This window comes from Pundamilia nyererei, unplaced genomic scaffold (assembly GCF_000239375.1).
Source record: "Pundamilia nyererei isolate P.nyererei 1_Seehausen unplaced genomic scaffold, PunNye1.0 scaffold00099, whole genome shotgun sequence".
NCBI lineage: Eukaryota > Metazoa > Chordata > Actinopteri > Cichliformes > Cichlidae > Pundamilia > Pundamilia nyererei.
In genome coordinates this window covers 2,119,104-2,135,114 of record NW_005187500.1, presented here as the reverse complement: position 1 = coordinate 2,135,114, position 16,011 = coordinate 2,119,104, and the positions used below count along the sequence as shown (strand labels likewise).

The 16,011-nt window shown below is 40.3% G+C and overlaps 1 protein-coding gene across 1 annotated transcript; it reads left to right on the top strand.

The window, feature by feature from the left end:
• The first annotated feature begins 6,023 nt into the window (after nt 1–6,023).
• On the top strand, nt 6,024–9,196 carry hmgn1b (high mobility group nucleosome binding domain 1b). Its single transcript, XM_005740391.2, has 6 exons — nt 6,024–6,239; nt 7,539–7,559; nt 7,715–7,744; nt 7,833–7,874; nt 7,960–8,067; nt 8,151–9,196. The coding sequence occupies exons 1-6, from the start codon at nt 6,222–6,224 to the stop codon at nt 8,196–8,198; spliced, it is 267 nt and encodes an 88-aa protein (XP_005740448.1). The 5' UTR covers nt 6,024–6,221; the 3' UTR covers nt 8,199–9,196.
• Nucleotides 9,197–16,011: the final 6,815 nt, after the last annotated feature.

The window sequence follows — 16,011 nt, the reverse complement described above, 5'->3', positions numbered from 1 at the left end:
AATGAGTCCAGCAAAGATTTCCAGGGATCTCATGTGCACATATGCAATGATTTCCATGATGGAATCATTCCTGGCTTCAATGCAGTGTCACTTGAGGGTCCACAGATCCATGTTGGATTTTTGGTTTTGTCCATTTCTGCATCAGTTTTTAATTAATGAGCTATAAGTGCAATATAATGGTTCTTCGTCCTAAATCGGCTCTGAGAGGTCCTTCACAGTGAACATAGTGAAGCAGTAAATAGAAAGATTAAAAACCTGTGGAACTGGTTGCTGTCATTCAGTTTTATACCTTTAACAGAGAACACAAACTCCTGATGCTTCGATTAAGATGGTTGTTTAGGAAGCAAAAAAAGAGATTGCAACAGATTACACATCACTGAGTGGGGCAGTGGGTGCCAGAATACAATATAAATAGCAAACAGGAGAAATATATATAATGAAGAGGAATACATACAAAAACAATAGAAATATATATGTATAAAAATAAAATAAATGAATCAATGTCTATTGACATCACCTTCTCTTTTATCCATAGAGAACAGACGTTTTGATTCCCTTCTGTCCTGCTGTTGCCACACAAGCTACAGAAACATCAGTTCCCGCCTGTTTGGCTGTTCAAGCATGTCTCGTGGAATGAAAGTAGACCTCGGGCAATAACACCTCTTTGACTCATTAGCTGATTTCACTTTCTCACTAATACTTGGCTCTTATACGGAAAAGCTCAAATCTAACATATGGCAGCTTTTGTTAGGGCTGAGGTGTGATGTGGGTTTTACATAAACAAAAAGAAAGGAGTTGGTGAGTTCTCAAACTGCTGTTGAATGGACACCTCCAGGAAATAGCACTTCACTGTGAATCAGGACTGTTTGTTTAATGGTAGTAGCACCAATAAACAAATAGACATGTGCAGGTCCTCCTCCTGAATCAAACAGCTACGAGGCGTTGAGAGTGTGGGGTCTCTGCTGGGACTGAGATGTTGGCGGAGGATCCTTTGGGTTCCGCAGGGTTTGGGCTTTAAGCCACCATGCACATCTCGATCTGTTTGGGATCTAATAAATTGGAGTCCAGGCTGCTACTCTGGGCTCTTTTACTTTTTTGCAGTGCTCTGAGCAATTCTATTTACAATATACATGCTATACATGCTTCCTTTTATCATTTGAAAACATAGCATACATTTTTAGTTAGAAACATGGTGTCTAGCCATATTCTTACCCTGGATGGTACGACCTTGGCCTCCAGGAACACTGTGAGGAATCGTTTTGACCAGGATATGTCTGTCAATGTGCACATTAAACAAATGTGTAATTTAAACAATATCTCTAAAAGTAGAAACATCTTGACTCAGAGTGATGCTAAAAAACTAGTTCATGCATTTATAACTTCTAGGATCAACTATTGTAATGATCAGGTTGTTCTAATGGTGCGTTACAGAAAAAATCTGAAATTCCGAGTTCCCAGTCTGAATTTTTTTTGTGGAAGACTCACTCACCTCAGACTTTCCAATCTGCAAATCGAAGCAGCAAAAGTTAGCAATCAAAGATGGCGGCACTGAATGTAAACAATAGTAACCTGTAACCTTTTAATCCGTACTGCACCTGCTGTGTATCGGGCCCCTGGGACCTTTCTGAAAGGTGACTGCAGGTCTGCAGGCCCCATCTTATCTTAAAGACCTCATAGTAACGAATCGCCCCAATAGAGCACTTCAGTCTCAGGCAACATCCACACTCGCCCAGATAGATTTGAAAATGGCGCTTTCGTTTGAGAACGCTCCGTGCCCACACTAGCGTTGCAGTTGTGCGTCCACATTGAAACGGTCAAAAACGCTTACCTTCCAGTCCTGCACATGCGTGAAGCGCAAGAAGATTCATCTTGCCTCATTTCTGTCTGCTGCTTATTTACTTTCCTTCCGGCTCTTTGAAAAGTCGCGGCAAAATGTCGAGGAAAAGCACCGAGTTTTTTAAATGGACTAACAATGAGGTGCTGTTGCTGCGGGTAACACAAAAACACAAAGTTGCAAACGCGAGTGAGAGTTAAAGAATTTTAAGTAAAGCTATCTGGAGCGTGTACATACTGAATTTAATCTTTAATAGGGCTGTCAAACTGAGAGCAAACAAAACAACTGCTGTGTAATGCCCTCCGTTATCTTAGTTTAATTGGTCACATGACTGCATCACATGACTAACATGCCTCATCGTTTTAGAAAGTCTGTGTTTTCACTGTACACACTGCGACGCAAAAGCACCGTTTTCAAATGTATGCGTTTACGAGAGGGTTTCCAAAACGCTGCGTTTTCCATGAGCAAAAGCGCCGTCTCAGTGTGGACGGGAGGCCAAAATGGAGAGAAAATGATGCGTTTACAAATGAAAACACACGTGGACTGCTGGTTTACTTGTGGTTCCTCGGGTATTTAAAAGTAGAATTTGAGGCAGCGCCCTCAGCTTCCAGACTCCTCTTCTGTGGAACCAGCTTCCAGTTTGGATTTGGGAGACAGACACCCTCTCTACTTTAGGCATAAAGCCTTCCTTTCTGACAAAGCATCTAGTTAAGGTTGGATCAGGGGACCCTGTATCCTTTGTTATGCTATAATAGACCTACGCTGCTGCTTTATCTTACAATATAAAGTGCCTTGACACAACTGATGTTATGATTAGCCCTTTATTGTCATTGTTAATGTACAATTTGAAATGAAATTGAATGAAATAATGGTTTCGTTGTACATTCTGAAAACTGAATTGAATTTACAAACACATTTTACAGATGTCTGTTTACACTGAATAATAGATATAAATAGAATGTAATGAAATACTCCAAAGGAAATTCAATTTCCAACAACAACACTGCACAGCAGCACACATGTGCACTTTTACTTGTTTTGCTTAGTTAGAATTTTAAATGCAAGGTTTTTTGTTGTTCAGAGTATTTTTACATATTGATATTTTAGCTTTTACTTAAGGAAAAAACAAAATACTTATTCCAGTATAATTTCATACACAGTGTGCTCTACAGTGCAAAATACATTATTGCAGCACACAGAGGTATTACACTGGTTGTTGCTTCTTTTACAAATAATGATGCAAAATTGGAAGAAATTGTGGTGTTTTTGCATTTACTGCAGATTACAAATATGAAACTATTCTAGGAGAATGGTAACCCTGCTGGACAACTTTGTGCCCAGAACAACATGATTAACTGCAAAGTGTTTTTGGCTTTGGGGCAGGCATAGTCAAAATAGTACATAGTGCCAACCAGAGATGCGCAGTAACGCATTACTGTAATCTGATTACTTTTTTCAAGTAACGAGTAAAGTAAGGGATTACTATTGCAAAAACGGTAATTAGATTACCGTTACTTTCCTGTAGTAACGCTGCGTTACAAAAACTGTGATTTTTGCGAGAATGTCTCACGACAGTGACGTAAGCGAGTGCACAGTTAGGCTACATTCACACTGCAGGCGAAAGCGCATCAAATCCGATTTTTTTGACCCTATGCGACCCATTTCCGATCCTGGTCTGACAGTGTGAACGGCACAAATCCGATATTTTCAAATCCGATCTGGGTCACTTTCGTATGTGGTACTGAATCCGATACATATCCGATGTCTCAGAACGCGACTGCTGTGTGAACGGTCAAGTCGCATTAAATCCGTCTTTTACGTCACTGACACAAGACAGACGCCAATTATCAGCGCCAGAGAAGACATCGTGAACGCTTCCTGGCCATCCGGTGAAACTGCTGGGAAGACAACGTTGGAGAAACGTTAACATTTTATTTGTACTGTATAACCTGCAGATTCTGACAGAAATCTGCAACTATCCTTTGAAGCACCGCTCCTCTAAAACAGCAATAAGGATCATTATTAGGTTATTTACATTATTATGTAAATAACAAAATAACTTAAAGCAAAAATCGGGAAACATGAAGTCCAAAGTCTTTATATTAATAAGGCCATCAGTCAAACAATATAGTTTGTTCTGGGTCTAAACAGAGCGTGTTGTGTATGACGTCTTCTTTTGCGCATGCGGGCCGCTTTGAGCGTTCACACTAGAGCGCGTTTGCTGTCGCATTTTATTTGTAGTGTGAACGAGCAGACAAAAAAATCGGATTTGATCAAAAAATCGGAATTGGGCATTAAGACCTACAGTGTGAGCGTAGCCTTAGTGACAACAGCTGTGTGCAGATCAACAATGGATCACATATCGATTGTGGGAGAGAGTATGAGCGTGCAGCGTTTAAAGCGTGGAAGTACTGACCTTACTTTGAGTTTGATTCCATAAAAAGTGACAAAAACATTAGTGTCCGTCGTGCGTGAGAAGAAAATTTTTACAGCGAAAAAAAGCCCTAAACTTCCAAGCAAGCACCGAGTGCGCAACGACGTAATGGGAAATTCACAGAGAAACTCGCGGATTCTTCAACTGACCAGCACCAGGGTAAACCTCCGCCTACCGCAGTCCTGCTTTACAGGTGAAAATAGAGCAACAGGACCGCTGAGTCTTTGACTTTATTTATTTTCTGCTGTGTTTTACTTGCATCTATTTGAAAGACTGAGTGTAAACACGCAAAAATATTTTATTTTATGTGCTGGAATGTGCAGAAAATAGGTTTAAATGTTAAACGAATTTATGCAAGTCAGAGAATGTTGCATATAATTAAATTTTTGTTTGATGCATAAAGTTAAAAGATTAAAACTGATAAAACAAGTTTAAAAAAAAGAGACTTTTCCATCTGATTACATTTTGTATGATGGATTATGCAGAAAAAGTAGAATTGGGCTGAAAGATCTATCGCTTTATCACCTCTTCAGGTTGTAAATCGTGTTTTTAAAAAGTAACTAAGTAATTAATTACTTTTGAAAATAAGTAATCAGTAAAGTAACGGGATTACTTTTTGGGGAAGTAATCAATAATTAGTTACTGATTACTTTTTTCAAAGTAACTTTACCAACACTGGTGCCAACAGTCCCGTGTCCATGCCCTGACACGTCTATTTTGGCAGCACAGGGTGCACCTACACAATATTGTGCAATATAATATATATTATGGTTATGCTTCCTGATCACTGTATCTAGGGAATACACCCAAATGCAGTGTTTGTATGCTAAATTTATTTCAATTCTCTATTACAGTAGCCTGTCTAGAGACATTATTCTTTGCAAAATTGAAGAAAATTCTAATAGGAAGAGAGTCTAGAAATGGGATAAATTAACAATTATTAATTTAAGAAATTACAGAAACGGTTATGAGCTAAAAAAAAAAAAAAAAAAAGTAAATAAATAAATCATTTGTCACTTACACACAGAAACAGTTTAGTTTATCATAGTATTCATCTGTTCCAGAAAATATTTAAGCATTTCCCATGTATGTAGTTGATCATGAGCAGTTGTATTTTTGCAGCTGTATTTTTCTCAGGGCGGTAAAGAAGTAAGAGGTAACCGTGTCAGGGTAGTGTCATTCACTCAGGGGAAATGAATAAATGTCCCCTGCCGAACCGTGAGAAATGACTTCAGCACAAAGCCAACGCACTTGTTTCCAGTGAAGTCATGTTTGGACTGTATGCACACCATTGAGCAAGTGGACGATGACTGCATGAGAAGGGCTGCACAAGAGCACACACAGAGGCAAGAAGCTGTACCCACACGTATCCTGTCGCCATTTTCCCAAGCTAAACTACAAAGACTTGGCTCGAGGAGTACACACCCCTCTCACAGTCATATGCCAATGGATAGTCTTTCCACACTAGCACTGTAAACGCAAAATGTGTTTTGTTTTCGCGCACATAGACATAATTCAAAGCCGTGGAACGTTTAGAGAGAAAATTAAGACGTTTCTGGCCAGCTGAAAGACGGCTTTAATGACAATTTTGCCTTGTTTAGCAGACGGCTGCACAGAAAGACAAATACCTCACCATAATTGTTGACTGACGTGTCACGTATCCACACGGATAAGGGCACAGATTTGAAATGGTGTTGCCGACTGCTGTGTTCTCCAATCAGCGTGCAGCGTGGGCGGGCAGAAGCGCCGTCAATCATGCAGGAACTATAACTGTTTGAATAGGGAGGTAGGGGGAGAATCCAATCCGGTTTGAGCTAGTTTTTCTTCCAATGGAACATTAACGTCTCCCTGCGCTGTATTAGACTGTACTGGCAAAGCTTTATCCAGAATATACCACTGTACTTTCTCCTGTATTCAGTTACATTTAGCTATTTTTAAACCCACAAACCAACCATGCCTAAAAGGAGCAAAGTGAGTAGACCATTATCTTTCATGCCTTTAATAACACAGTATTTATAACCCACAACTAAAATTTGTTAAGGGGCTTGTGGCGAGAGTTGTTCAAACGTTGCTGCAATATGTCCGTTTTATGTACCAAGTGAACGTCAACAGCAGTGTTGTGTATCGCGGAGTTTAGTTAGCATGTAGTGTCTGTTTTGATTTTGTCAAGCGGCTAATTATTGAAGCTTCTCTTTCGTGCAGTGACTGTCGGCGGCAAGTGGTTGCCCGTTTTATAGCAGAAAAACAGTTTGTGCAGCTGCATCGAATTCATTTACCGTGCCGATAGATGGCTTTTCTGCGCAGAAAGTTGGCGGCATATCGATTGTTTTCTGTTGGGGTCGTCACCCTGGATGCGAAAGTTTTCCTGAAAGAAGACCCAGTAGCGAAAAAAACCCGTACAAAATTCCTAATTGGTTTATTATTCTGTTGCGGTTGGCTGTAACATTATTTTTAATGCGGGCACAAAGTGGCCTCTGTAGTTCTTTTGTCGGACAAAACAAACAAACACATAATACGCTTTGATTAGCGATATTGTTTTATAAAGTTAGTGTGCAGGCGTTGTTTATTAATGCACGGCAAGCGAAAACGCAGTTCTTGGAAGGCGTACGGCTCGTTAGCCGAGAGGCTTTCTGTGTATTGTCGGCTCAGGCCAGTTGTAGGTTATGCAATGGCGAGCCTCCGTCAGCACAGCGCTGCTCCTGTTGCTGGGGGTTCTAGTAGATTCTGCATGCAGACCGACAGAGTCGCAGAGCATCTCGGAGATATTCTTTTTCAAATTCGTGGCGGGAACACTGGCTACGCTGCTCGGGTTTCTCCGGCCACTGGCAATCCCATTTATTACCAATGAACGAATGTGTCGTGAGGAGGCGGAGTCGGCCCCCTCCTCCACTGAAGTATTACTGTAGGCAAATCACTAGCAGGAGCTGGGAGAGCAGCACCACGTGACTCAGTTTAAACTACATTATGCTATTATATTGCCCTGACTTTTGTAGGCCAGCATGTTACAGGGCACTTTATTCCTGCTCAGTTATCGTTGCGCTGGAAAATGTAGTTCCTGAAGGAGTAGCATTTAGTGTTAACATGCTGATTAAACTGCTTTTAGTTTTTAAATGGCCTTGCATGTATTACCTTACTCAACTCAAATAGGATAATAACTTATTAAAAAAAACTGTCCTCACCCAGTACCAGATAAATCAATCAGAGGCACAGCAGAATGCAGACAGTTATCATAATCTGATTTATTTACTTTTTCTCTTCTTCTCCTTACAGGCAGGTGCAGGTGACTCAGAGGTAAGCAGTCATTTCTGAATTTCTTGTTTTTTGGTTTTAGATATTTTAACAGTTAGCCTCCACACTCACCAGGGGTCAGTAATATCTCATCTTTCAAAGCCATTGCCTGAGACTGACTGTTAAAAGTAATCACTATGTTTGTTTATTCTCTGCAGCCCAAGAGGAGATCTCTCAGGTTGAAAGATGTAAGTATGGAGAAGCATAGATAAAATGCTGTTTTTTTACTGTGTTATTCTTTTTGGTTTAAAAGAAAATGATCTTCTTTACTCACAGAGACCTGAAACTGCAAAGCCAGAGCCCAAACCTAAGCCAAAGGTAGGGTCTCATTTTAATTACTTCTCATAAGACCTGAACTGTTAGCATATGGTGGCTAATATGTGGTTAATATTTGTTTTTGCAGAAGGGACCTGCTAAGCCTAAGAAAGCTAAGGAGGTGGAAAAGGCCAAGCCAGAAGAGAAGGCGCCGGAGGCTCCTGCTGAGAATGGCGAAGCCAAAGCTGAGGAAGAGGTAAGTGCTGCGACACGTTTAAACACATCGAAAGATAATAGTCTTCTTGGCGGTGCTGTTAAACTCTGAATGTCATCTTACAGGCACCCACTACAGATGGAGCTGAACAAAAAGATAAGGCAGCAGAATAACATCTCTCAAGCCACGTCTTTTACCAGTGCTCCCTGTACCTCTTTTCTTGTACAATTCAGGGGAATATTTTTATCAACTATTTTCTAAATACAGGTTTTTTTAGTAGTTTGATTGTAGAGAACACTTTTTTAAATGAAAGAGGGGAAAAAAAACAAGTCAATTGGAGACGGGGAATTTCATCACATCTCACAATTGTGCATCGCCATGAAAATTGCGGTCATTGTTGTTACTGTCAGTGGATTTTTTTATTTTATTTTATTTTTCAGTTTGTGTAAATGTGAAGGAGTGGAGGGTGCGGGACAGGTTACCGTGTCGGCACACAAGCATGACGTTCACAGGAGCTGGGGAAACAACTGGAAGAGCTTGCCTGCGTGGATTACATTCCATATGCTTTATAAGGGACAGTGTGTGTAATCTGTGCCGGGGTGGGGCTTGACAAAGTCACAGGGCACCTCATTCTCTTATTGTTTTTATTGAAGAACAGTGTTTTAGGGTGTGTGTAAAAGCTTTGTTCCTATTTGTTAACTCTTGTACTGATGCAGTTTTCTTAACAAATCTGACCAATAAACCTAAAACCCCTAGTACTGCGGCTCTCTCTTTCAGAACTGTGCATTGCGTGTGTTGGTTGTGTCTGTTCTGTGATAGCATTGCAATGAATTTGTATAGTTGCTGTGAAAAAGGATTTCAATCTTTCTGTATGCAGTGTGTAATGGTACTTTGTAAGGATGGTAAAAATGGAATTTGTTCCTCTTTTTTTTTCTTTTCTTTTTGGGCCACATTAATGTGGTATGTAACCGTTAAAAAAATAGATTGGCTTAAAGGCCAACAAACTGTACATTTATTTGAAATGTCAAATGCATACCAGCAGTAGCAATATTCATGTGGGTTTTAGGTATTTGTGTCAAGTACAAGTGTGCGGTTTCTCATGATTTGTTTATAGATGTAACTGTGTATGATTGTTATCAACAAACCAATAAAACTCAGTTGGTAGTTGTTACACTGTTTTATTCTAAGAGCGTAATAATGCAGAAAAAAACAAGAACTAACATTCAATTCAATCTATAACAGCAATAAAATATCTGATAATTAAACTTTAAAGCTGATTTAAAACAAAACCTGTTTAACAGATTTTAGTAATTGGATTGTGCAAAATGAATTACAGCTTTTGACGCTTAACTAAAATCTGTAAGACAAGTATTAATACCACCATAAGTGATGTTGTATTATCGATTTTAAGGATTGTTGCTTTAATATTGACACAAATCAACATTTTTCTTTTAAATAATATTATAAATAATTTGTATATTTAGAAAAGCTAACTTATTCTTCTAGATAATAGAAAAAAAATAATAAAAGGGTGGTTTCAGAAGGAATCCAACTAAAGTATTTGCCAGCTCAGGTTTTTCATTCCATAAGTTGTCAAAAAACAAAAGCGAGAGAAGGTAAAGGCAGTTTTCAGCACCACGGACAGCTCCGCACCACGGTGGGCTGTTCTTTATCCTGCGCTGCCCATTTCATCCATTTTACGAAAATAATATTAACTCTGTGTTAGCAAACAAACTGATAATGTTTGTCCTGACGTGTGAATGACGCACTCGCGGCCTCGCGTTCTGATAGGTTTGCACAAACCGTAAAAGTGCGGGCCTTTATAACGTGTGGTGTTACACACCCAATCACCCCCCGCCCCCCAGTGTTGTAAATGTTTAGTAGTTACTTACATTTAAGATTCCACCTACAGCAAGTGAATATGGAGACAACACGTGACAATTCAATAATGGATTCGCGAGCTTTTAATTATGGGTTTTTAATTAAGCCTTATTCATTACTGATCGGAAAAGTGACATTTCTATTTAAATTTAAAGCTTGATTTGACTAGTGATTCCTGCATTTCCTTTTAGGTCTTTCTGATCACTGAAATAAATGTGCATTCAAAACATTTTGTAAAAAGCCCACGTAAATGCATAGAGGTGTTTTAAGATGGCTATAGGGTCGGGAATTGCTTCTGGGAGAAGTTTGGCATTACTGATGCATCATACTGGGCATATCAGGCCAGTGTGGCCAGAGACAGTAGATTCACTTTTTGTTTTTCCTCTTTAAAACGCTACTGAAACACACTGATACAAATATGATATTGAACATGAGTTTAAAAATACAACCCAACTCCCAAAAATGTTGGGACACTGGCTAAAATGTAAGTACAATCAGAATGCTACGATTTGAAAGTTTCATAAGTTTCATATTTTATTCAAAGTAAAAAAATAGAAAACATATCAAATGTTTAAATAGATACATTTTACTAGTTCATGAAGAGCAATTAGCTCATTTTGTAATTTATGCCAGCAACATGTCTAAAAAAATGGGGAGCAGGTAACTAAAGCTCACAAAAAATAATAAAAACAAACAAACATTTTTTCAATGTATTAATACACATTACATGAGCGATTTAAGATGACATAGCAACAAGATACAGCCACATTGAGTCTCTAGTTCAATTTGGGTTGAAAGTGCAGACTTCAAACTATACACATGTTTTAAATTGTGTGGATGTTGTGGAAATTGTGTTCCCACCTCTCTGGGAACATCCCAGGCTCTCCGAGTTATGGAGGCCTGTCTCCCCTCACCACACTCCCTGCCAGTGGCTGATGCCCTCAGACGTTGGTGTGTTGGTGGTTCTTGGTGTCTGGGCGCTCATTTATGTACCGACTCACTCCTGGTGGCCGATTGGCGGGGCCTGGCGCCTGTGGCCCGGCTGGGCCTCTTCCGGGGGAGTGGGGTGCCCTCAGGCCTCTGGGCCTGAGGCCCGGTCCTCTCTGGCACAGCTGGCTACCGGCAGAGCCCACGGGCATGTCACTGCAACCCCCTCTGGCCTCTGCTCCGTGGCTGCTGAGTGACCTCTCATTTGGGGCTCTCCTCAGCTCTTCCCAGGAGGGTGGCACAGTTGCCCCTGTGGTGGTGGTCCTCCTTGGGTCCTCGTACTCTGGGGCCGCTGGATGTCTGGGGCCTGGATCTTCTTCATACCTGCTTCATGCCCTGGGGGACGGGGCTATGAGTCCCCACACTCCCTACTAGATCGATACATGGAGAAACCTTTTGAATACAAGCGTGCTGATCCACACAGGTGTGCACACAGGTGTTCACAGACACAAACTACACCTTTCTTGGCTGCTACCTCAATGCACATTGTGCGCTGTCGATCTTGTGTGCTGCACAATAACATGTAATATTAGTTAGTTGATATTAGTATCTACTGTTATCTACTGTTAGCTAGTATATTGTGATGGTGTTGTATTTATTATGTTGCTCTTTCTTGTTTGTTTTCTCTTCTGTTTTTTTCTCATCTCCATACAGGTGATCCAGGTGTTTTGTTTGTTTTTCTTTCTTTCCTCCCCCCTTTCTCACCGTCTCTTCTCTCCTCTATTTTTCTTTCTCTCCCTCTCTTTCTTTCATTCTTTCTCCCTGTCCTATCCCCCAGTCATGTCTGTCCCGTTTGTAGCAACCAAAAATCAAATCAAATAAATACATAATTATAATAAAGGTCAACCAAACGACCAATATGGCAAGGCCATGATGATCCACTTGGTAAAGTAAATCCGCTTGGCATCTTTCTTGGCCTTCAGACAACAATTCTCATGGCTAAAGATCCAAACGGGACAGGTAAAAATAAATAAATAAATAAATAAATAAATAAATAGTGTGGATGGACCACGTAAAACCAGAGTTATGATAAAAATAAATATACTCAATCCTTTTTCCTCAATACTATCGTCACTTTTAGTGTGGGAAGAAACGATAAGAACGGCATTTTCTAAGAGCAGCGAGGGAAAACGCAAGAAAAGAAAAACACAAAACCCCTTTCCTATTCAGGAAAACATTGTACCATGTCGACTAATCAAAAAATTATATGGCAACACGTGGCATTTGGTTGTTTAGGTATAGGGGGAAATTTTGGCAGTGACCGCGGTGAGAGAGTGACATCGATAGTGAATTTTGAGATGTAAGAGATTTCTGACATTTAACGACACACTCCAAACATGCTAGTGTGTAGTGTAGTCGTTTGTTTTGTTTGTCAAAACAATAAGGGCACTACTGAATGTGACAGCTGCTGCCAAAAAGCCACCAAAGGCAGATAGCAATGTAAATTCTGTCTCCAGGTGAAATACGGGAGGAGTGATACACCTGCTGTCAGGCTCATGATGTGCTCCTCTGTCTTGTGGTGGACAGAAACTATTTTTTGTAGTGGCACAAATGATTTGTGTGCCATCTTATTGTGACACCTTATTGTATAAATTTACAATTTATATTTGAATTCCTACATGTTCGTTGTTTTTACAGTAATAAATATTGTTTTTTCCTACTCTGATTTTAGTTTGTGTGTGTGTGTGTGTGTGTGTGTGTGATTTTAGATCAATTGTGCTCATACAGCATGTCAAAACAAATTTAATTCAGACATGTAAAATAAAATGAAAGTAAGTTGTCTTTAAAGTTAAAATCAAAAGTAGTAAAAAGTTATACCCTGGAACCCAGAAGTTGTAAAATATTAAGTAAAGATGGATAGAGGTTCACAAATCTGCAAAAATAAAAATAAAAAATAAAATTAATAATAATAATAATAATAATAATAATAAAAATCTAGAAATTGTGAAACAATTTCAGAACAATTTTCCTGTAGTGGTTTGTTGTTAATAAACCCTCAGACAGGATGGGATACAAGGTGTATTCTCAGTGGCAGGGGAACAATATTAGAACAGCTCCACCAAGACAGCAGATGGAGAAATAGGGGAAGAGCATACTGAAGAAGGACAAAACCCATAACAGCAATCCACAGTGGCTAGTGGATTTAAGAGCAGATCACAGCAACCTCCCTGAACCGGATCCAGTAAGCATCACAGTGGCAGGCATCTAAGAAAGGGTCTCCAGTATGATGAGCTGGATAGCATCACATGATGATTGACATCAAGACATGATTCACGCCTACTGACTGAAGAACCGGACTGCACTCCATGAAACATAAATTATCCAGCTGCTAGTACACTGGTACTGGCATACCAGTAGCTGATGGTTTCTACCACAAATCCAGCTCCCTGAGACTGTATGCTAAGCAAAAGAAAGGAGGACGAGGACTAGTGGGTGTCAGAACCACTGAGACAAACATCTATGAGTACATCAGCAAGATAGCCACAACTGACCGCATGCTTATTTATTTATCTCAGGCGGCAGAAACCTGAGAAAGAAACGGAGCAAGGAGAGGAACCATCATGGAAGGACAGGCTGCTGTACGGTATGTACAGCGACCTGTCAGTTAGAAGAAGTGGCTGACATCCAGAAATACTACCAGATCCTGTGGGACTTCCAGATACAGACAGACAAACTGGTGATGACTAAGCAACCGCACATAGTAGTGATGGACAAGCAGAGGAAAGCAGTTGTAGTGATACATGTAGCTTCATCGATTGATAGCAACATCAGGAAAAAGGAACATGAGAAGCTTGAGAAATACCGAGGCCTGAGAAAAGAGCTCGAGAAGATTTGGAGGGTGAAGTTAACAGTGGCAGTAATCGGAGCACTCGGTCCAGTGACTCCCAAGCTGGGTGAGCGGCTCCAGCAGATCCCAGGAACAACATCCAAGATCTTTGTCCATAAGAGCGCAGTCCAGACGTTCACCAACTTAAAACGTTTGGTACATAATGAAATCAAAGATACAGGACCAAGCTAAAATCCTATATCAGACAAGACTAGCACAACATCTCCCAAAAGTCAAGCTAGTCTTCTGGGAGTTCCCCACTCCCAGGAGTTTGATCCCAGAAGTTTGTTGTTCAAAGAAGAGGGGACAATACACAGTGGTAAACATGGCCCCCGTCCCAGCTTTTTTGAGATGTGCTGCTGGCATGAAAATGTACAATTACATATTTTTTTTAAATCTACAAAAAGTACTGTTCACGGTAAATATTTCTATTCCTGTTTCCACAAGTTTCTTCCTTTACCTTAGTTATCTCTGTGCCTTCCTCTTTTTTTCTCATTGTTGTGTTACTGTGTGTTACCTTGGCACACATTTTTTAAGGACCACACCTTCATTTTCTTTTTTCACCTCCATATGGGACAGCAGTTACACTACTAATCCTTTCCTATCCTCGGTTAACAACTACATTTGAAAGTTAATTATTAGCATCTTTTCTTTTTTTTCCTGTTGCGAGTAATTCACCTTTGTTCCTCATGTTCATTCACACTTTTGAAAGTTAAAAAAACCAACATATAATCAGTGAAACATAATTTGATGGCTTTATTTTTTCATACATTCTCACTGCATACTACCCTAAACCTTCACCTCTGAACCTTGTGGTTAAAAGAATACTGCAAATAATATCGCAGCTTGTTCCACATTTGGTCATGTTACAGCCTTATTCCAAAATGGATTCAATTCATTTTTAACCTCAAAATTAACCACAACACCCCATAATGAAAAAGTGGAAAAGGTTTGTTTGAAATTTTTGCAAATGCATAAAAACAACAAAATATACCATATATAAATATTCACAGTAGTTGCTCAATACTTAACTATTATAGCATTAAGTCTTTTTGAGTATGAAGCTACACGCTTGGCCACACCTATTTTTGGGCAGGTTCTCACATTGTTCTTTGCAGAACCTCTCAGGCTCAGGTTGGATGGGGAGTGTCAGTGCACAGAGTCTGGGCTCTCGCTGGGGCAGTCAAGGACCTGAAGCCACTCCTTTGTTATCTTGGCTGTGTGCTTAGGGTTGTTGTCCTGTTGGAAGATGAACCTTTAAGGTTTTCCTTGGGTTCTTGGCCACCTCACTAATGCCCTTCTACCTTAAGTACTCAGATTGGCCAGTATCCAGCTCTAGGAAGAGTCCTGTTGAATCCAAATTTCTCCCGTTTATGGATGATGGAGGACACTGTGCTCACTGGGACCTTCAATGCTGCAGAAATTTTTTGTACCTCTTTCCAGATCTGTGCCTCGAAACAATCCTGTTTCTGAAGTCTGCAGACAATTCCTTGGACTTCATGTCTTGGTTTTTGCTCTGACATGTGTTGTTGGACTTTAAATAGACTGGTGTGTATCTCATGAAATCATGTGCAGACAACTGAATATACCACAGGTGGAGTCCAATCAAATTGTAGGAACATCTGACATGTAAATTACGTTCGATATGGTTTCTTGGCATTTTTTCCCCCCAAGATCAACTTTGACCTTGGGCACCAACAGTGAAGGTCAAAGTCAAATGCTTAGCCATCCTAAGTACGCATGTCCCCCAAGGCCTCATGTGTCATTGTCAAGTTTGAAGACGACTCATTAAAAAAAGTAAGTTTTTACCGATTCTCGAATTTGGGTTAGGACCGACCTTTACCCGATTCTCACCAAAATTATATCAGCTCAAACTGTTACTGGTGTCTACCGTCACTCAAAATATGGCTGTAAATAAAATAAGGTTGTAATGTGACAACATGTGGAACAAGTAAAGAACTGAAATGTACCACAGGTAGCCCTGTACGATCAGCGGGGGCCTATCGTGCGGTGCCCCGCGCTTCACTCGGACTTTCTGATCACGTCATGATCCACCTAATCCCCGCGTACAGACAGAGGCTGAAGCTCTCCAAACCTGTCGTGAGGACTAAAAAACTGTGGAGCAACGAGGAGCTTCGCACGTGTTTGGAGACCACAGACTGGGACACAATGAAGGCTGCTTCTAACAGCTTGGACGAGTTTACGGACACTGTCACCTCCTATATCCACTTCTGTGAGGACAGCATTGTGCCATCACGCACCAGGGTGAGTTATAACAATGACAAACCCTG